General features: G+C 43.0%; 1 protein-coding gene across 1 annotated transcript in view; it reads right to left on the bottom strand.

The window, feature by feature from the left end:
* lyst (lysosomal trafficking regulator) overlaps positions 1-21,673 on the bottom strand; it is a 245,382-nt gene that overhangs the window by 155,784 nt on the left and 67,925 nt on the right. The window contains 4 exon segments of the mRNA XM_046368397.1: positions 8,706-8,867; positions 11,059-11,285; positions 12,634-12,880; positions 16,208-16,736. Coding sequence (XP_046224353.1) covers positions 8,706-8,867; positions 11,059-11,285; positions 12,634-12,880; positions 16,208-16,736 — 1,165 coding nt within the window.

Genomic DNA, 21,673 nt, shown 5'->3' with positions numbered 1-21,673 from the left:
TTATTCAAGCAACACTCTTAATGTCTGTACTGTTATTAACAACGGGAAAACAACAACGTTTTCAAGAAACAGACCAATAATAAAGAGATTTCAGGTCATAAGACCTCCTTGTATCAGCTGACTAGCTAGACCACCCGGAGGTGCTGTTAGTCTGCTGTACACACACACAGAGAGAGAGAGAGGAAGGACCGATTAGCTAACTGTTCATCATTTGTATGCCTGATGGGAACAGTAAACTAGCCTAGACGGCCTTCTGGATTTCAGGTGCTAATAAAGACAACATATCCTTCCATTCCATCATAACACTAAACCTGGAACAGCGACCCACTATATTACAGAGTTAGTAGGTTAACTCATTAAGAACAGTTACCTAGTCTACTATATTATAATATTAACTCATTAAGAACAGTTACCTAGTCTACTATATTATAATATTAACTCATTAAGAACAGTTACCTAGTCTACTATATTATAATATTAACTCATTAAGAACAGTTACCTAGTCCACTATATTATAATATTAACTCATTAAGAACAGTTACCTAGTCTACTATATTATAATATTAACTCATTAAGAACAGTTACCTAGTCTACTATATTACAGAGTTAGTAGGTTAACTCATTAAGAACAGTTACCTAGTCCACTATATTATAATATTAACTCATTAAGAACAGTTACCTAGTCCACTATATGATAATATTAACTCATTAAGAACAGTTACCTAGTCCACTATATTATAATATTAACTCATTAAGAACAGTTACCTAGTCCACTATATTATAATATTAACTCATTAAGAACAGTTACCTAGTCTACTATATTGTGGTCCTTCTGTAGCTCAGTTGGTAGAGCATGGCGCTTGTAACGCCAGGGTAGTGGGTTCGATTCCCGGGACCACCCATACGTAAAATGTATGCACACATGACTGTAAGTCGCTTTGGATAAAAGCGTCTGCTAAATGGCATATATTATTATATTACAGAGTTAGTAGGTTAACTCATTAAGAACAGTTATCTAGTCTACTATATTATAATATTAACTCATTAAGAACAGTTACCTAGTCTACTATATTATAATATTAACTCATTAAGAACAGTTACCTAGTCTACTATATTACAGAGTTAGTAGGTTAACTCATTAAGAACAGTTACCTAGTCTACTATATTATAATATTAACTCATTAAGAACAGTTACCTAGTCTACTATATGATAATATTAACTCATTAAGAACAGTTACCTAGTCTACTATATTATAATATTAACTCATTAAGAACAGTTACCTAGTCTACTATATTACAGAGTTAGTAGGTTAACTCATTAAGAACAGTTACCTAGTCTACTAAATTATAATATTAACTCATTAAGTACAGTTACCTAGTCTACTATATTACAGAGTTAGTAGGTTAACTCATTAAGAACAGTTACCTAGTCTACTATATTATAATATTAACTAATTAAGAACAGTTACCTAGTCTACTATATGATAATATTAACTCATTAAGAACAGTTACCTAGTCTACTATATTATAATATTAACTCATTAAGAACAGTTACCTAGTCTACTATATTACAGAGTTAGTAGGTTAACTCATTAAGAACAGTTACCTAGTCCACTAAATTATAATATTAACTCATTAAGTACAGTTACCTAGTCTACTATATTACAGAGTTAGTAGGTTAACTCATTAAGAACAGTTACCTAGTCTACTATATTATAATATTAACTCATTAAGAACAGTTACCTAGTCTACTATATTATAATATTAACTCATTAAGAACAGTTACCTAGTCTACTATATTATAATATTAACTCATTAAGAACAGTTACCTAGTCTACTATATTATAATATTAACTCATTAAGAACAGTTACCTAGTCTACTATATTATAATATTAACTCATTAAGAACAGTTACCTAGTCTACTATATTACAGAGTTAGTAGGTTAACTCATTAAGAACAGTTACCTAGTCCACTAAATTATAATATTAACTCATTAAGTACAGTTACCTAGTCTACTATATTACAGAGTTAGTAGGTTAACTCATTAAGAACAGTTACCTAGTCTACTATATTATAATATTAACTCATTAAGAACAGTTACCTAGTCTACTATATTATAATATTAACTCATTAAGAACAGTTACCTAGTCTACTATATTATAATATTAACTCATTAAGAACAGTTACCTAGTCTACTATATTATAATATTAACTCATTAAGAACAGTTACCTAGTCTACTATATTATAATATTAACTCATTAAGAACAGTTACCTAGTCTACTATATTATAATATTAACTCATTAAGAACAGTTACCTAGTCTACTATATTATAATATTAACTCATTAAGAACAGTTACCTAGTCTACTATATTATAATATTAACTCATTAAGAACAGTTACCTAGTCTACTATATTATAATATTAACTCATTAAGAACAGTTACCTAGTCTACTATATTATAATATTAACTCATTAAGAACAGTTACCTAGTCTACTATATTATAATATTAACTCATTAAGAACAGTTACCTAGTCTACTATATTATAATATTAACTCATTAAGAACAGTTACCTAGTCTACTATATTATAATATTAACTCATTAAGAACAGTTACCTAGTCTACTATATTATAATATTAACTCATTAAGAACAGTTACCTAGTCTACTATATTATAATATTAACTCATTAAGAACAGTTACCTAGTCTACTATATTACAGAGTTAGTAGGTTAACTCATTAAGAACAGTTACCTAGTCTACTATATTATAATATTAACTCATTAAGAACAGTTACCAAGTCCACTATATTATAATATTAACTCATTAAGAACAGTTACCTAGTCTACTATATTACAGATTTAGTTGGTTAACTCATTAAGAACAGTTACCTAGTCTACTATATTATAATATTAACTCATTAAGAACAGTTACCTAGTCTACTATATTATAATATTAACTCATTAAGAACAGTTACCTAGTCTACTATATTACAGAGTTAGTAGGTTAACTCATTAACAGTTACCTAGTCTACTATATTACAGAGTTAGTAGGTTAACTCATTAAGAACAGTTACCTAGTCTACTATATTATAATATTAACTCATTAAGAACAGTTACTTAGTCTACTATATTACAGAGTTAGTAGGTTAACTCATTAAGAACAGTTACCTAGTCTACTATATTATAATATTAACTCATTAAGAACAGTTACCTAGTCTACTATATTATAATATTAACTCATTAAGTACAGTTACCTAGTCTACTATATTACAGAGTTAGTTGGTTAACTCATTAAGAACAGTTACCTAGTCCACTATATTATAATATTAACTCATTAATAACAGTTACCTAGTCTACTATATTATAATATTAACTCATTAAGAACAGTTACCTAGTCTACTATATTATAATATTAACTCATTAAGAACAGTTACCTAGTCTACTATATTACCGAGTTAGTTGGTTAACTCATTAAGAACAGTTACCTAGTCTACTATATTACAGAGTTAGTTGGTTAACTCATTAAGAACAGTTACCTAGTCTACTATATTATAATATTAACTCATTAAGAACAGTTACCTAGTCTACTATATTATAATATTAACTCATTAAGAACAGTTACCTAGTCTACTATATTACAGAGTTAGTAGGTTAACTCATTAAGAACAGTTATCTAGTCTACTATATGATAATATTAACTCATTAAGAACAGTTACCTAGTCTACTATATTACAGAGTTAGTAGGTTAACTCATTAAGAACAGTTACCTAGTCTACTATATTATAATATTAACTCATTAAGAACAGTTACCTAGTCTACTATATTATAATATTAACTCATTAAGAACAGTTACCTAGTCTACTATATTACAGAGTTAGTAGGTTAACTCATTAACAGTTACCTAGTCTACTATATTACAGAGTTAGTTGGTTAACTCATTAAGAACAGTTACCTAGTCTACTATATTATAATATTAACTCATTAAGAACAGTTACTTAGTCTACTATATTACAGAGTTAGTTGGTTAACTCATTAAGAACAGTTACCTAGTCTACTATATTATAATATTAACTCATTAAGTACAGTTACCTAGTCTACTATATTACAGAGTTAGTAGGTTAACTCATTAAGAACAGTTACCTAGTCTACTATATTATAATATTAACTCATTAAGAACAGTTACCTAGTCTACTATATTATAATATTAACTCATTAAGAACAGTTACCTAGTCTACTATATTACAGAGTTAGTAGGTTAACTCATTAAGAACAGTTACCTAGTCTACTATATTATATAATATTAACTAAATAAGATCAGGAGTATTCAACTCCTTCGTTATGCCAAGCCTCAATAAGACCAGGAGTATTCAACTCCTTCGTTATGCCAAGCCTCAATAAGACCAGGAGTATTCAACTCCTTCGTTATGCCAAGCCTCAATAAGACCAGGAGTATTCAACTCCTTCGTTATGCCAAGCCTCAATAAGATCAGGAGTATTCAACTCCTTCGTTATGCCAAGCCTCAATAAGATCAGGAGTATTCAACTCCTTCGTTATGCCAAGCCTCAATAAGATCAGGAGTATTCAACTCCTTCGTTATGCCAAGCCTCAATAAGACCAGGAGTATTCAACTCCTTCGTTATGCCAAGCCTCAATAAGACCAGGAGTATTCAACTCCTTCGTTATGCCAAGCCTCAATAAGACCAGGAGTATTCAACTCCTTTGTTATGCCAAGCCTCAATAAGACCAGGAGTATTCAACTCCTTCGTTATGCCAAGCCTCAATAAGACCAGGAGTATTCAACTCCTTCGTTATGCCAAGCCTCAATAAGATCAGGAATATTGCTAAATAAGTCAGATAATAAGTTTGATGGACTCACTGTGTGCAATAATAGTGTTTCTTTAGGACTAACTCATCTCTGTGTCCCACACAATTGTCTGTTTGGGCCCTTGGTCGGGCAGTGAATCTCAGAGATTCAACCACAAAGACCAGGGAGGGAGGTTCTACAATGCCTCACAAACAAGGTTACCTATTGGGTAAAAAAAGAAAAAAGCTGACATTGAATATCCCTTTGAGCATGGTGAAGTTATTCATTACACTTCAGATGGTGTATCAATACACCCAGTCACTGCAAAGATACAGGCGCCCTTAACCCAGTTGGCAGAGAGGAAGGAAACTGCTCAGGGATTTCACCATGAGACCAAAGGTGAATTTAAAACATTTAGAGTTTAATATAGTATTACACAAAGATAAATTATATAAAAAATGCCTGTCAAAAGCTTTGGACCACCTTATACAATTTTGGCAAAAAAGGCAAACTCAGCTCCATCATTTATTAAATCAGATGGCTCCTTCATCACAAAACCCATTGATATCGCCAACTACTTTAATAATTATTAAAGCTTCTCCTCCACCCAAACCTCCCCGCTTCTCCTCCACCCAAACCTCCCCGCTTCACCTCCACCCAAACCGCCCCGCTTCACCTCCACCCAAACCGCCCCGCTTCACCTCCACCCAAACCGCCCCTTCACCTCCACCCAAACCGCCCCGCTTCACCTCCACCCAAACCGCCCGCTTCACCTCCACCCAAACCGCCCCGCTTCACCTCCACCCAAACCGCCCCGCTTCACCTCCACCCAAACCGCCCCGCTTCACCTCCACCCAAACCGCCCCGCTTCACCTCCACCCAAACCGCCCCGCTTCACCTCCACCCAAACCGCCCCGCTTCACCTCCACCCAAACCGCCCCGCTTCACCTCCACCCAAACCTCCCCGCTTCACCTCCACCCAAACCTCCCCGCTTCACCTTCACCCAAACCTCCCCGCTTCACCTTCACCCAAACCTCCCCGCTTCACCTTCACCCAAACCTCCCCGCTTCACCTTCACCCAAACCTCCCCGCTTCTGCAAAAGAGCTGCAAAATCTGGACCCCTACAAATCAGCCGAGCTAGACAATCTGGACCCCTACAAATCAGCCGGGGCTAGACAATCTGGACCCCTACAAATCAGCCGAGCTAGACAATCTGGACCCCTACAAATCAGCCGGGCTAGACAATCTAGACCCTCTCTATCTAAAATTATCTTCAGAAAATGTTGCAACCCCTATTACTAGCCTCTCTTTCGTGTCGTCTGAGATTCCCATAGATTGTAAAGCAGCTGCGGTAAATCCCCTTCTTCAAAGGGGGAGACACTCTTGACCCAAACTGCAACAGACCTAAATCTATACGACACTGCCTTTCTAAGGTCTTTGAAAGCCAAGTTAACAAACAGATTACCGACTATTTCGAATCTCACCGTACCTTCTCCGCTATGCAACCTGGTTTCAGAGCTGGTCATGAAAAAACAGGGGGAAAAGTATTTAAAGAAGCATTCGGGTGTCAATTCGTTAGAAGGCAAACAGAAGACAGTCCTCTCCTCAATAGCCTCAAAGCACAAGTGTTCCCTACTGACGAAGAGTTTTGATATCTGAATCATTGTCAGAGGACAAAAACATGCACACATTGAAAAACATGGTACTTATCCTTTATCTAGAAAATGTATTGCACAACTAATTTAATTAGTGTTTATCACTTTAAACATTTATTTTGGTATCCAACCCTGTAAACGCATGGAAGAGGACAGAGGAGCTGATCAAATCGAATAGAGGAGAGGACCCAGTGCCAAGCAGCAACAGAGTATTAACGTGAGGGAATATTACCTATATTATAATATAATATAATTATATACCTATAATATTACCTGTATTACCTAGTGGACTGACTTGGGCCAAAAAGCTCTACGGGCTCTAGTCAAAACTAGTCCCCCTCCCTGACCACTAGTCCCCCTCCCTGACCACTAGTCCCCCTCCCTGACCACTAGTCCCCCTCCCTAGCCTGACCACTAGTCCCCCTCCCTAGCCTGACCACTGGTCCTCCTCCTCCCAGACCACTAGTCCCTCCTCCTCCCAGACCACTAGTCCCTCCTCCTCCCAGACCACTAGTCCCTCCTCCTCCCAGACCACTAGTCCCTCCTCCTCCCAGACCACTAGTCCCTCCTCCTCCCAGACCACTAGTCCCTCCTCCTCCCAGACCACTAGTCCCTCCTCCTCCCAGACCACTAGTCCCTCCTCCTCCCAGACCACTAGTCCCTCCTCCTCCCAGACCACTAGTCCCTCCTCCTCCCAGACCACTAGTCCCTCCTCCTCCCAGACCACTAGTCCCTCCTCCTCCCAGACCACTAGTCCCTCCTCCTCCCAGACCACTAGTCCCTCCTCCTCCCAGACCACTAGTCCCTCCTCCTCCCAGACCACTAGTCCCTCCTCCTCCCAGACCACTAGTCCCTCCTCCTCCCAGACCACTAGTCCCTCCTCCTCCCAGACCACTAGTCCCTCCTCCTCCCAGACCACTAGTCCCTCCTCCTCCCAGACCACTAGTCCCTCCTCCTCCCAGACCACTAGTCCCTCCTCCTCCCAGACCACTAGTCCCTCCTCCCAGACCACTAGTCCCTCCTCCTCCCAGACCACTAGTCCCTCCTCCTCCCAGACCACTAGTCCCTCCTCCTCCCAGACCACTAGTCCCTCCTCCTCCCAGACCACTAGTCCCTCCTCCTCCCAGACCACTAGTCCCTCCTCCTCCCAGACCACTAGTCCCTCCTCCTCCCAGACCACTAGTCCCTCCTCCTCCCAGACCACTAGTCCCTCCTCCTCCCAGACCACTAGTCCCTCCTCCTCCCAGACCACTAGTCCCTCCTCCTCCCAGACCACTAGTCCCTCCTCCTCCCAGACCACTAGTCCCTCCTCCTCCCTGACCACTAGTCCCTCCTCCTCCCTGACCACTAGTCCCTCCTCCTCCCTGACCACTAGTCCCTCCTCCTCCCTGACCACTAGTCCCTCCTCCTCCCTGACCACTAGTCCCTCCTCCTCCCTGACCACTAGTCCCTCCTCCTCCCAGACCACTAGTCCCTCCTCCTCCCAGACCACTAGTCCCTCCTCCTCCCAGACCACTAGTCCCTCCTCCTCCCAGACCACTAGTCCCTCCTCCTCCCACACCACTAGTCCCTCCTCCTCCCTGACCACTAGTCCCTCCTCCTCCCTGACCACTAGTCCCTCCTCCTCCCTGACCACTAGTCCCTCCTCCTCCCTGACCACTAGTCCCTCCTCCCTGACCACTAGTCCCTCCTCCCTGACCACTAGTCCCTCCTCCCTGACCACTAGTCCCGACCACTAGTCCCGACCACTAGTCCCGACCACTAGTCCCGACCACTAGTCCCGACCACTAGTCCCGACCACTAGTCCCGACCACTAGTCCCGACCACTAGTCCCGACCACTAGTCCCGACCACTAGTCCCGACCACTAGTCCCGACCACTAGTCCCGACCACTAGTCCCGACCACTAGTCCCGACCACTAGTCCCGACCACTAGTCCTGACCACTAGTCCTCCTCCCTGACCACTAGTCCTCCTCCCTGACCACTAGTCCTCCTCCCTGACCACTAGTCCTCCTCCCTGACCACTAGTCCTCCTCCCTGACCACTAGTCCTCCTCCCTGACCACTAGTCCTCCTCCCTGACCACTAGTCCTCCTCCCTGACCACTAGTCCTCCTCCCTGACCACTAGTCCCTCTACCTAGCCTGAAAACCAGTCTCCTCCACTAGTTAGTTAGTTAATTCCTTAGTCGCCCTCCACACCACACAGTGCCCTTGCTCCTCTCTCCCCAGACACAACTCACCCTCTCAGCCTTGTCCTCCTGGGGTTCGGGACTGGAGCAGACCTCGGCCAGGGCCACACGGAGCAGTAAGTCAAACAGGGGCACAGCCAGATCAGAGTTCACGACCCCAGAGTGGGACAGCTGATCCCTGACCTCTAACAGGGTCTCCTCCACTGACTGGAGCTGTAGGGGAAAGATAGTTTAGCTTGAATCAAAAGAGATTTATCTCTCCCATCTGTCCGTCCGTCTGTCCATCTACCAATCTAGTTTCATATTTCAAAGTTAATTCGCCACATGCATACAACAGGTATACAACGGTACAGAGACATTCTTACTTGATGACCTGCTGAACAAATCTAAACCTAGAAGAACAGATGTACACAGAAGGGCCTGGTGGATATGGGGTCCTGGTGGATATGGGGTCCTGGTGGATATGGGGTCCTGGTGGATATGGGGTCCTGGTGGATATGGGGTCCTGGTGGATATGGGGTCCTGGTGGATATGGGGGCCTGGTGGATATGGGGTCCTGGTGGATATGGGGGCCTGGTGGATATGGGGTCCTGGTGGATATGGGGTCCTGGTGGATATGGGGTCCTGGTGGATATGGGGTCCTGGTGGATATGGGGTCCTGGTGGATATGGGGGCCTGGTGGATATGGGCCTGAATTCCAATTGGAACCCTATTCCCTTGATATGGCCCTGGTCAAAAGTAGTCACTTAGGTACCCGTAACGGTACTAGGTACCCGTAACGGTACTAGGTACCCGTAACGGTACTAGGTACCCGTAACGGTACTAGGTACCCGTAACGGTACTAGGTACCCGTAACGGTACTAGGTACCCGTAACGGTACTAGGTACCCGTAACGGTACTAGGTACCCATAACGGTACTAGGTACCCATAACGGTACTAGGTACCCATAACGGTACTAGGTACCCATAACGGTACTAGGTACCCATAACGGTACTAGGTACCCATAACGGTACTAGGTACCCATAACGGTACTAGGTACCCATAACGGTACTAGGTACCCATAACGGTACTAGGTACCCATAACGGTACTAGGTACCCATAACGGTACTAGGTACCCATAACGGTACTAGGTACCCATAACGGTACTAGGTACCCATAACGGTACTAGGTACCCATAACGGTACTAGGTACCCATAACGGTACTAGGTACCCATAATGGTACTAGGTACCCATAATGGTACTAGGTCTAGGTACCCATAATGGTACTAGGTCTAGGTACCCATAATGGTACTAGGTCTAGGTACCCATAATGGTACTAGGTCTAGGTACCCATAATGGTACTAGGTCTAGGTACCCATAATGGTACTAGGTCTAGGTACCCATAATGGTACTAGGTCTAGGTACCCATAATGGTACTAGGTCTAGGTACCCATAATGGTACTAGGTCTAGGTACCCATAATGGTACTAGGTCTAGGTACCCATAATGGTACTAGGTCTAGGTACCCATAATGGTACTAGGTCTAGGTACCCATAATGGTACTAGGTCTAGGTACCCATAATGGTACTAGGTCTAGGTACCCATAATGGTACTAGGTCTAGGTACCCATAATGGTACTAGGTCTAGGTACCCATAATGGTACTAGGTCTAGGTACCCATAATGGTACTAGGTCTAGGTACCCATAATGGTACTAGGTCTAGGTACCCATAATGGTACTAGGTCTAGGTACCCATAATGGTACTAGGTCTAGGTACCCATAATGGTACTAGGTCTAGGTACCCATAATGGTACTAGGTCTAGGTACCCATAATGGTACTAGGTCTAGGTACCCATAATGGTACTAGGTCTAGGTACCCATAATGGTACTAGGTCTAGGTACCCATAATGGTACTAGGTCTAGGTACCCATAATGGTACTAGGTCTAGGTACCCATAATGGTACTAGGTCTAGGTACCCATAATGGTACTAGGTCTAGGTACCCATAATGGTACTAGGTCTAGGTACCCATAATGGTACTAGGTCTAGGTACCCATAATGGTACTAGGTCTAGGTACCCATAATGGTACTAGGTCTAGGTACCCATAATGGTACTAGGTCTAGGTACCCATAATGGTACTAGGTCTAGGTACCCATAATGGTACTAGGTCTAGGTACCCGTAATGGTACTAGGTCTAGGTACCCGTAATGGTACTAGGTCTAGGTACCCGTAATGGTACTAGGTCTAGGTACCCGTAATGGTACTAGGTCTAGGTACCCGTAATGGTACTAGGTCTAGGTACCCGTAATGGTACTAGGTCTAGGTACCCATAATGGTACTAGGTCTAGGTACCCATAATGGTACTAGGTCTAGGTACCCATAATGGTACTAGGTCTAGGTACCCATAATGGTACTAGGTCTAGGTACCTGGAATGAAAGCTCAGGTTCGATCCTCTGCAGGCCTGAGTTAGCGCTGTGCAGGCAGATCGCAAGCAGGGCCTCCAGCATTCTGATGCTCTGTAGAGGCCACTCTTCCTCCAGCCTCCTGGAAGGATCCTTCTGGGTCCCCTTCCCCTCTCCCTGCCCACCCTGGCCTGGGCTCACTGCTTCAGCTGGGTACTGGCCTGGATCCTCCACTCCCAGGGTGGTTGAACCTTTTAAAAAGAATGTCAAAAAGCTGTGAAGACTGAACCGTAGAACCCTCTTCATGTCTGTTTCTATGTAATGCAGGGGTTCTTAAACTGTTTCAGCCCCGCACCCAAAGTAGAAATGCGGTGTTTTCCTGGGAGTTCATGAAACCATGCTTTCCTTTTGGGGGCCCTAAGCCAGATATGGTTGGATTCATATTTGTCTCTGCCTCTTGACGACAAAGAGTTTTAAAGTACATTTCCTGCACCTCTTCAACATTTAGCCATGGAGCAGAGAGAGAACGTTGTAATTTATGAAAAACAGATTAAGTAATTCTACCCATTTTGCCATGGGGTGGAGAGAAATCGTTGTAGTTTTAAAGATAATTTCCTAAAATTCTACACATATTGCCATGCTTATGCCATGTGATCATGATACCCGAGTGAGAGTGACTAACAAAACCAATGCGGCCCCCCGGAGGTCAGGGCCCACCATGATTACTACAAGTTTAGCTAGCTAGACTAATTTACCAATCCCAAAATTGTTATCCGACATGGTTAATTGAGTGACGGTCAGCGACTGAAATAAGAGGGGAAAACTTGCTTTTATTTTTAAATTGCAACGGGTCTCCTATTCTAACGCACCGTGGTAAATTAACCCCGACTGAGTGCCACTTTGTTATACATATACAGTACCAAAGGCTTGGACACACCTACTCATAATTGATTTTTTAAAACTATTTTCTACATTGTAGAATAATAGTGAAGACATCAAAACTTAACCAGCACTGTTACCACAGCATTCTGCAGCCATACGACCCCCCCGTTGACATGGCCGCGACCCCCCCGTTGACACGGCCCCCGTTGACACGGCGGCGACCCCCCCCCCCCGTTGACGTGTATTGTGTATAAACCGTATTGTGTATTTATATAAACCGTATTGTGTATTTATATAAACCGTATTGTGTATTTATATAAACCGTATTGTGTATTTATATAAACCGTATTGTGTATTTATATAAACCGTATTGTGTATTTATATAAACCGTATTGTGTATTTATATAAACCGTATTGTGTATTTATATAAACCGTATTGTGTATTTATATAAACCGTATTGTGTATTTATATAAACCGTATTGTGTATAAACCGTATTGTGTATAAACCGTATTGTGTATAAACCGTATTGTGTATAAACCGTATTGTGTATAAACCGTATTGTGTATTTGTATAAACCGTATTGTGTATTTATATAAACCGTATTGTGTATTTATATAAACCGTATTGTGTATTTATATAAACCGTATTGTGTATTTATATAAACTGTATTGTGTATTTGTATTTTTTTACATTGTGAAATAAAAACCAATCAAACCTGTCTGAACTGGGGTTGGTATACAGGTTGGTGACGGGGCAGAGGAGGAGTCAGGAGTCTTGTCCTTCCCATCGCTCTTCTTCTTGTCCTTGCCATCCGAGGTGTGAGAGGTGAGTTTTTGGATGAGCATGGTCATGAGGCGGGAACAGACATCTAGTCCCCCCAGCCGGTAGAAGTGTCTCTGGAACACGGGATTCGCCAGGTAGATCCAGCGACACACCGACCACACGTCAGCAGCACGCCGCACCTGTTCAAACATCATCATCATCATCATCATTATTATTATTATTCTTAGTTCAGATTTGTTTAAATATATAATCCCTCTGGTAAATGACAAAACATTTATAAAATGTGAATGATATGTATAGTGTACACTTAGATACTTGATATTAATTAGTGACACGCGTTATCAGCACAAAATGCTGTGACGCTGTTGATCGAGTCTCCATTTCATCACTGCGTGGCGTTCGGCACTGACCGGTTTACGAACACGACACAGCTGCAGCTCGGGCGTCTACATATCTGAAGATTGTGTGGCTGTAGTCAAAGTTATGCCCAGACACATGGATGCCTTCAGAAGCATTCACACTCACATTCTGGGTAAGGCACTAAGAGCTGTGAGTCTTTCTGGGTAAGGCGCTAAGAGCTGTGAGTCTTTCTGGGTAAGGCGCTAAGAGCTGTGAGTCTTTCTGGGTAAGGCGCTAAGAGCTGTGAGTCTTTCTGGGTAAGGCGCTAAGAGCTGTGAGTCTTTCTGGGTAAGGCGCTAAGAGCTGTGAGTCTTTCTGGGTAAGCCTCTAAGAACTCTTGTGGGATTAAAATGGATTTCATCCTTTTTTTGACAACGATCTACACAAAATACTCTACTGTCAAAGAGGAAGACAAATGTCTGAATTCTAAAACAATAATAAATACTGTGTATACAAAACATTAAGAACAGTAGCTCTTTCCATGAAATAGACAGCTATGATCCCTTGTTAAATCCACTTCAACCAGTGTAGATGAAGGGGAGGAGACAGGTTAAATCCACTTCAACCAGTGTAGATGAAGGGGAGGAGACAGGTTAAATCCACTTCAACCAGTGTAGATGAAGGGGAGGAGACAGGTTAAATCCACTTCAACCAGTGTAGATGAAGGGGAGGAGACAGGTTAAATCCACTTCAACCAGTGTAGATGAAGGGGAGGAGACAGGTTAATCAAGGATTTTTAAGACTCGAGACGATTGAGACATGGATTGTGTATGTTTGCCATTCAGAGGTTGAATGGGCGAGACAAAAGATTTAAGTGCCTTTGAACGGGGTATGGTAGTAGGTGCCAGGCGCACCGGTTTGCGTCAAGAACTGCAATGCTGCTGGGTTTTCAATGCTCAACAGTTTCTGGGTAAGGCTCTAAGAGCTGTGAGTCTTTCTGGGTAAGGCTCTAAGAGCTGTGAGTCTTTCTGGGTAAGCCTCTAAGAGCTGTGAGTCTTTCTGGGTAAGCCTCTAAGAGCTGTGAGTCTTTCTGGGTAAGGCTCTAAGAGCTGTGAGTCTTTCTGGGTAAGCCTCTAAGAGCTGTGAGTCTTTCTGGGTAAGCCTCTAAGAGCTGTGAGTCTTTCTGGGTAAGGCTCTAAGAGCTGTGAGTCTTTCTGGGTAAGGCTCTAAGAGCTGTGAGTCTTTCTGGGTAAGGCTCTAAGAGCTGTGAGTCTTTCTGGGTAAGGCTCTAAGAGCTGTGAGTCTTTCTGGGTAAGCCTCTAAGAGCTGTGAGTCTTTCTGGGTAAGGCTCTAAGAGCTGTGAGTCTTTCTGGGTAAGGCTCTAAGAGCTGTGAGTCATTCTGGGTAAGGCTCTAAGAGCTGTGAGTCTTTCTGGGTAAGGCTCTAAGAGCTGTGAGTCTTTCTGGGTAAGCCTCTAAGAGCTGTGAGTCTTTCTGGGTAAGGCTCTAAGAGCTGAGTCTTTCTGGGTAAGGCTCTAAGAGCTGTGAGTCTTTCTGGGTAAGGCTCTAAGAGCTGTGAGTCTTTCTGGGTAAGGCTCTAAGAGCTGTGAGTCATTCTGGGTAAGGCTCTAAGAGCTGTGAGTCATTCTGGGTAAGGCTCTAAGAGCTGTGAGTCTTTCTGGGTAAGGCTCTAAGAGCTGTGAGTCATTCTGGGTAAGGCTCTAAGAGCTGTGAGTCTTTCTGGGTAAGGCTCTAAGAGTTTTCCACACCTTTATTATGCATTTACCCATTATTATTTTCAACATTAGTTCTGTCAAATTGGTTGTTGATCATCGCTAGGCAACCATTTTCAGGTCTTGCCATAGATTTCCAAACAGATTTTAGTCAAAACTGTAACTCTGCCACTCAAACATTCACTGTCTTCTTGGTAACCAACTCCAGTGTATATTTGGCCTTGTGTTTTAGGTTATTGTCCTGCTGAAAGGTGAATTAATCTCAGTGTCTGGTGGAAAGGAAACTAAACCAGGTTTTCCTCTAGGATGTTGACTGTGCTTAGCTCCATTCTGTTTATTTTCTATCCTGAAAAACTCCCCAGTCCTTAATGATGACAAGCATACCCGTAACATGATGCAGACACCACTCTGCTTGAAAATATGCAGAGTGGTACTCAGTAATGTGTTGTATTGGATTTGCCCCAAACATAACACTTTGTATTGAGGACAAAAAGTGAATTGCTTAGTATTAGTTTAGTGCCTTGTTGCAAACAGGATAATCAATTTTAGTGTGTAACACAACAAAATGTGGTAAAAAGTCCAGGAATACTGGCTAAAGGCACAGTGTGGTCTTTCTTTCTGCCCCGGATTGGTGCGCTTGTTGCGGGCCGCTTTAAAACTACTCACAAGCCCCCATTCTGGTTGTTATCTAGCTAGCTAGCAACCTAATAACTTTACCACTGACTAGGATATGCACACATTAGGATGGTAGAACTGAACAGGAATAAGCTTCTCAAAGAGATGCTTCAAAGGCAGGCTGCATATGCAAACTGGGGTGTGTATGATTGTGTGTGTGAGAGAATGTGTGTTTCAAGTTTTAGAATCAAATGCACTAGTACAGTGGAATACCTTTCAAGCTCTCTCCCAACAATGCAGTAATCCATATACCATAGTGTGTGTGTATATGCTTGAAAGAGAAGAAGTGATTCATTCCAGGTTACTACCTCATGAAGCTGGTTGAGAGAATGTCAAGAGAGTGCAAAGCTGTCCTCAAGGCAAAGGGTGGCTGAAGAATCTCAAATATAGGTTGATTTGTTTAATGCGTTTTTGGTTACTGCATGACGCTGTGTGTGTTATTTCATAGTTTTGATGTCTTTACTATTATTCTACAATGTAATAGTACAAATGAAGAAATCCCTTGAATGAGTAGGTGTTCTAAAACTGTTGAACTGTTGTGTGTTTCCATCTCTTACAATCAAAGCCTGTAACAATGTACTGCTTCTTAAATGGAAACATCTTTATGGACTCTGAGCAAATTAAAAAACATTTGAATTGCGATTAACTAATGCCATTAACTCAAATAATAATTGTAATCGTTTGACAGCCCTAACATTAACACATTAAACTGGACATTGTGCGATCAATCAAAAATAATGCCAAGTTAAAAACACAACACCTGTTCCTTGGAGGGCAGGGCCACGCTGTCAGGTGACAGGCAGGGGAGTCTCCCTCCCAGAGGCTCTGAAGCCGTACTGTCGTACCCTGATGTATCCTCCGAGTCGTTGACCGAGTCACGGTCCGAGTCGGCCTCCTTGCTGACGCAGAGGAACGCCACACACAGGAAGAGGTTGATGGTGTTCAGATGGGTCTCTCCCCGGCCCCTCCCCCTTCCTGCCCCTTGACCAATCCGTCTCCTTGGGTGTGCCTCTTTTAGACACTCGTAGAACTTAGACAGGCTCTGTGGGCCCCCCTCTCCTATGGGACCTGCGGTACTTCCGGCCCCACGGGACCCCAGCTCCTCAGCCAGGCCGAGCGTGGCCTCTCTCTCCTGGGCCTCGGCATGCTCCGGGTCCTGGTGCTCCACTCCAACTCCAAGTATTAACGTCTCAAACACCTTGAGGGCCCAGGCCCGAGTCTGGTCCAGGTAGATGAGCTCAGTCACCTGGTTCAGACCGTTACAGGACAGGAAAAGGTTCCTGATCACCCTGACAGGAAGGAAGAGGAACACATCACTTTAATGAGGAAGAGGAACACATCACTTTAATGAGGAGGAGGAACACATCACTTTAATGAGGAAGAGGAACACACCACTTTAATGAGGAAGAGGAACACACCACTTTAATGAGGAAGAGGAACACACCACTTTAATGAGGAAGAGGAACACACCACTTTAATGAGGAAGAGGAACACATCACTTTAATGAGGAAGAGGAACACATCACTTTAATGAGGAGGAGGAACACATCACTTTAATGAGGAAGAGGAACACACCACTTTAATGAGGAAGAGGAACACACCACTTTAATGAGGAAGAGGAACACACCACTTTAATGAGGAAGAGGAACACACCACTTTAATGAGGAAGAGGAACACACCACTTTAATGAGGAAGAGGAACACATCACTTTAATGAGGAGGAGGAACACACCACTTTAATGAGGAAGAGGAACACACCACTTTAATGAGGAAGAGGAACACACCACTTTAATGAGGAAGAGGAACACACCACTTTAATGAGGAAGAGGAACACACCACTTTAATATTTAACTGAAGAGAATGAAGAAGAAAAGGGTCCATTTAAAGTCTGGCTGCAGACCGGAGCAGACTTCTACAATCAGTCTGTATTTAAAGTCTGGCTGCAGGCCGGAGCAGACTTCTACAATCAGTCTGTATTTAAAGTCTGGCTGCAGGCCGGAGCAGACTTCTACAATCAGTCTGTATTTAAAGTCTGGCTGCAGGCCGGAGCAGACTTCTACAATCAGTCTGTATTTAAAGTCTGGCTGCAGGCCGGAGCAGACTTCTACAATCAGTCTGTATTTAAAGTCTGGCTGCAGGCCAGAGCAGACTTCTACAATCAGTCTGTATTTAAAGTCTGGCTGCAGACCGGAGCAGACTTCTACAATCAGTCTGTATTTAAAGTCTGGCTGCAGGCCGGAGCAGACTTCTACAATCAGTCTGTATTCAGAATATACAGTTGAAGTCAAAGTTTACATACACCTTAGCCAAATACATTTAAATTCAGTTTTTCACAATTCCTGACATTTAGTCCTAGTAAAAATGCACAGTCTTAGGTCAGTTAGGATCACCACTTTATTTTAAGAATGTGAACTGTCACAATAATAGTCGAGAGGATGATTTATTTCAGCTTTTATTTCTTTCATCACATTCCCAGTGGGTCAGAAGTTCACACCCACTATTAGTATTTGGTAGCATTGCCTTTAAATTGTTTAACTTGGGTCAAATGTTTCAGGTAGCCTTCCACAAGCTTCCCACAATAAGTTGGGTGAATTTTGGAGCAGTGGCTTCTTCCTTGCTGAGCGGCCTTTCAGGTTATGTCGATATAGGACTTGTTTTACTGTGGATATAGATACTTTTGTACCTGTTTCCTCCAGCATCTTCACAAGGTCCTTTACTGTTGTTCTGGGATTGATTTGCACATTTCGCACCGAAGTACGTTAATCTCTAGGAGACAGAACGCGTCTCCTTCCTGAGCGGTATGACGGCTGCGTGGTCCCATGGTGTTTATAGTTGTGTACTATTGTTTGAACAGATGAACGTGGAACCTTCAAGCGTTTGGAAATTGCTCCCAAGGATGAACCAGACATGTGGAGGTCTAGAATTTTTTTTCAGAGGTCTTGACTGATTTCTGTTGATTTTCCCATGATGTCAAGCAAAGAGGCACTGAGTTTGAAGGTCGACCTTGAAATAAATCCACAGGTACACCTCCAATTGACTCAAATGACATCATTTTCCAAGCTGTTTAAAGCCACAGTCAACTTAGTGTATGTAGACTTCTGACCCACTGGAATTGTGGTACAGTGAATTATAAGTGAAATAATCTGTCTGTAAACAATTGTTGGAAAAATTACTTGTGTCATGCACAAAGTAGATGTCCTAACTGACTTTCCAAAACTATAGTTTGTTAACAAGAGATTTGTGGAGTGGTTGAAAAACTAGTTTTAATGACTCCAACCTAAGTGAATGTAAACTTCCAACTTCAACTGTATCTCATTCAGCACTCTATAGAAAATCATTCAACTGTGAACTCATGGCACGATTCCAATATTAGGATCTGGTCCTTCAAATGTATACAAACCAGTTGTTGGTAAAATACACATTAGTGTGTGGATTGAGGGGAAAGGTCCAAAGAGGAGCGGGGAAAAGGGGTTGAACAAGCCATCAAACGATTCTCCTACACAATACAACCCTCTCAAACGATTCTCCTACACTGTACAACCCTCTCAAACGATTCTCCTACACAATACAACCCTCAAACGATTCTCCTACACTGTACAACCCTCTCAAACGATTCTCCTACACAGTACAACCCTCTCAAACGATTCTCCTACACAATACAACCCTCTCAAACGATTCTCCTACACTGTACAACCCTCTCAAACGATTCTCCTACACAGTACAACCCTCTCAAACGATTCTCCTACACTGTACAACCCTCTCAAACGATTCTCCTACACTGTACAACCCTCTCAAACGATTCTCCTACACAGTACAACCCTCTCAAACGATTCTCCTACACTGTACAACCCTCAAACGATTCTCCTACACTGTACAACCCTCTCAAACGATTCTCCTACACAGTACAACCCTCTCAAACGATTCTCCTACACTGTACAACCCTCTCAAACGATTCTCCTACACAGTACAACCCTCTCAAACGATTCTCCTACACAGTACAACCCTCTCAAACGATTCTCCTACACAGTACAACCCTCTCAAACGATTCTCCTACACAGTACAACCCTCTCAAACGATTCTCCTACACTGTACAACCCTCTCAAACGATTCTCCTACACTGTACAACCCTCTCAAACGATTCTCCTACACAATACAACCCTCAAACGATTCTCCTACACTGTACAACCCTCTCAAACGATTCTCCTACACAGTACAACCCTCTCAAACGATTCTCCTACACAATACAACCCTCTCAAACGATTCTCCTACACTGTACAACCCTCTCAAACGATTCTCCTACACAGTACAACCCTCTCAAACGATTCTCCTACACTGTACAACCCTCTCAAACGATTCTCCTACACTGTACAACCCTCAAACGATTCTCCTACACTGTACAACCCTCTCAAACGATTCTCCTACACAGTACAACCCTCTCAAACGATTCTCCTACACTGTACAACCCTCAAACGATTCTCCTACACTGTACAACCCTCTCAAACGATTCTCCTACACAGTACAACCCTCTCAAACGATTCTCCTACACTGTACAACCCTCTCAAACGATTCTCCTACACAGTACAACCCTCTCAAACGATTCTCCTACACAGTACAACCCTCTCAAACGATTCTCCTACACAGTACAACCCTCTCAAACGATTCTCCTACACAGTACAACCCTCTCAAACGATTCTCCTACACTGTACAACCCTCTCAAACGATTCTCCTACACTGTACAACCCTCTCAAACGATTCTCCTACACAATACAACCCTCAAACGATTCTCCTACACTGTACAACCCTCTCAAACGATTCTCCTACACAGTACAACCCTCTCAAACGATTCTCCTACACAATACAACCCTCTCAAACGATTCTCCTACACTGTACAACCCTCTCAAACGATTCTCCTACACAGTACAACCCTCTCAAACGATTCTCCTACACTGTACAACCCTCTCAAACGATTCTCCTACACTGTACAACCCTCTCAAACGATTCTCCTACACAGTACAACCCTCTCAAACGATTCTCCTACACTGTACAACCCTCAAACGATTCTCCTACACTGTACAACCCTCTCAAACGATTCTCCTACACAGTACAACCCTCTCAAACGATTCTCCTACACTGTACAACCCTCTCAAACGATTCTCCTACACAGTACAACCCTCTCAAACGATTCTCCTACACAGTACAACCCTCTCAAACGATTCTCCTACACAGTACAACCCTCTCAAACGATTCTCCTACACAGTACAACCCTCTCAAACGATTCTCCTACACTGTACAACCCTCTCAAACGATTCTCCTACACTGTACAACCCTCTCAAACGATTCTCCTACACTGTACAACCCTCTCAAACGATTCTCCTACACTGTACAACCCTCTCAAACGATTCTCCTACACTGTACAACCCTCTCAAACGATTCTCCTACACAGTACAACCCTCTCAAACGATTCTCCTACACTGTACAACCCTCTCAAACGATTCTCCTACACTGTACAACCCTCTCAAACGATTCTCCTACACTGTACAACCCTCTCAAACGATTCTCCTACACTGTACAACCCTCTCAAACGATTCTCCTACACTGTACAACCCTCTCAAACGATTCTCCTACACTGTACAACCCTCTCAAACGATTCTCCTACACTGTACAACCCTCTCAAACGATTCTCCTACACTGTACAACCCTCTCAAACGATTCTCCTACACTGTACAACCCTCTCAAACGATTCTCCTACACTGTACAACCCTCTCAAACGATTATCCTACACTGTACAACCCTCTCAAACGATTCTCCTACACAGTACAACCCTCTCAAACGATTCTCCTACACAGTACAACCCTCTCAAACGATTCTCCTACACAGTACAACCCTCTCAACGATTCTCCTACACAGTACAACCCTCTCAACGATTCTCCTACACAACACAACCCTCTCAAACGATTCGATAACACACTTCATTGCCCCCCATAACACACCGAGGAGAAGGGGGCAGGAGAGGGGAACGGGAGGAGAAGGGGGCAGGAGAGAGGGACGGGAGGAGAAGGGGGCAGGAGAGAGGGACGGGAGGAGAAGGGGGCAGGAGAGAGGGACGGGGAGGAGAAGGGGGCAGGAGAGAGGGACGGGAGGAGAAGGGGGCAGGAGAGAGGGACGGGAGGAGAAGGGGGCAGGAGAGAGGGACGGGGGGAAGGGGGCAGGAGAGAGGGAGGGGAGGAG

Source organism: Oncorhynchus gorbuscha, linkage group LG11, assembly GCF_021184085.1.
Source record: "Oncorhynchus gorbuscha isolate QuinsamMale2020 ecotype Even-year linkage group LG11, OgorEven_v1.0, whole genome shotgun sequence".
NCBI lineage: Eukaryota > Metazoa > Chordata > Actinopteri > Salmoniformes > Salmonidae > Oncorhynchus > Oncorhynchus gorbuscha.
This window is presented reverse-complemented; position numbering and strand designations above follow the sequence as displayed.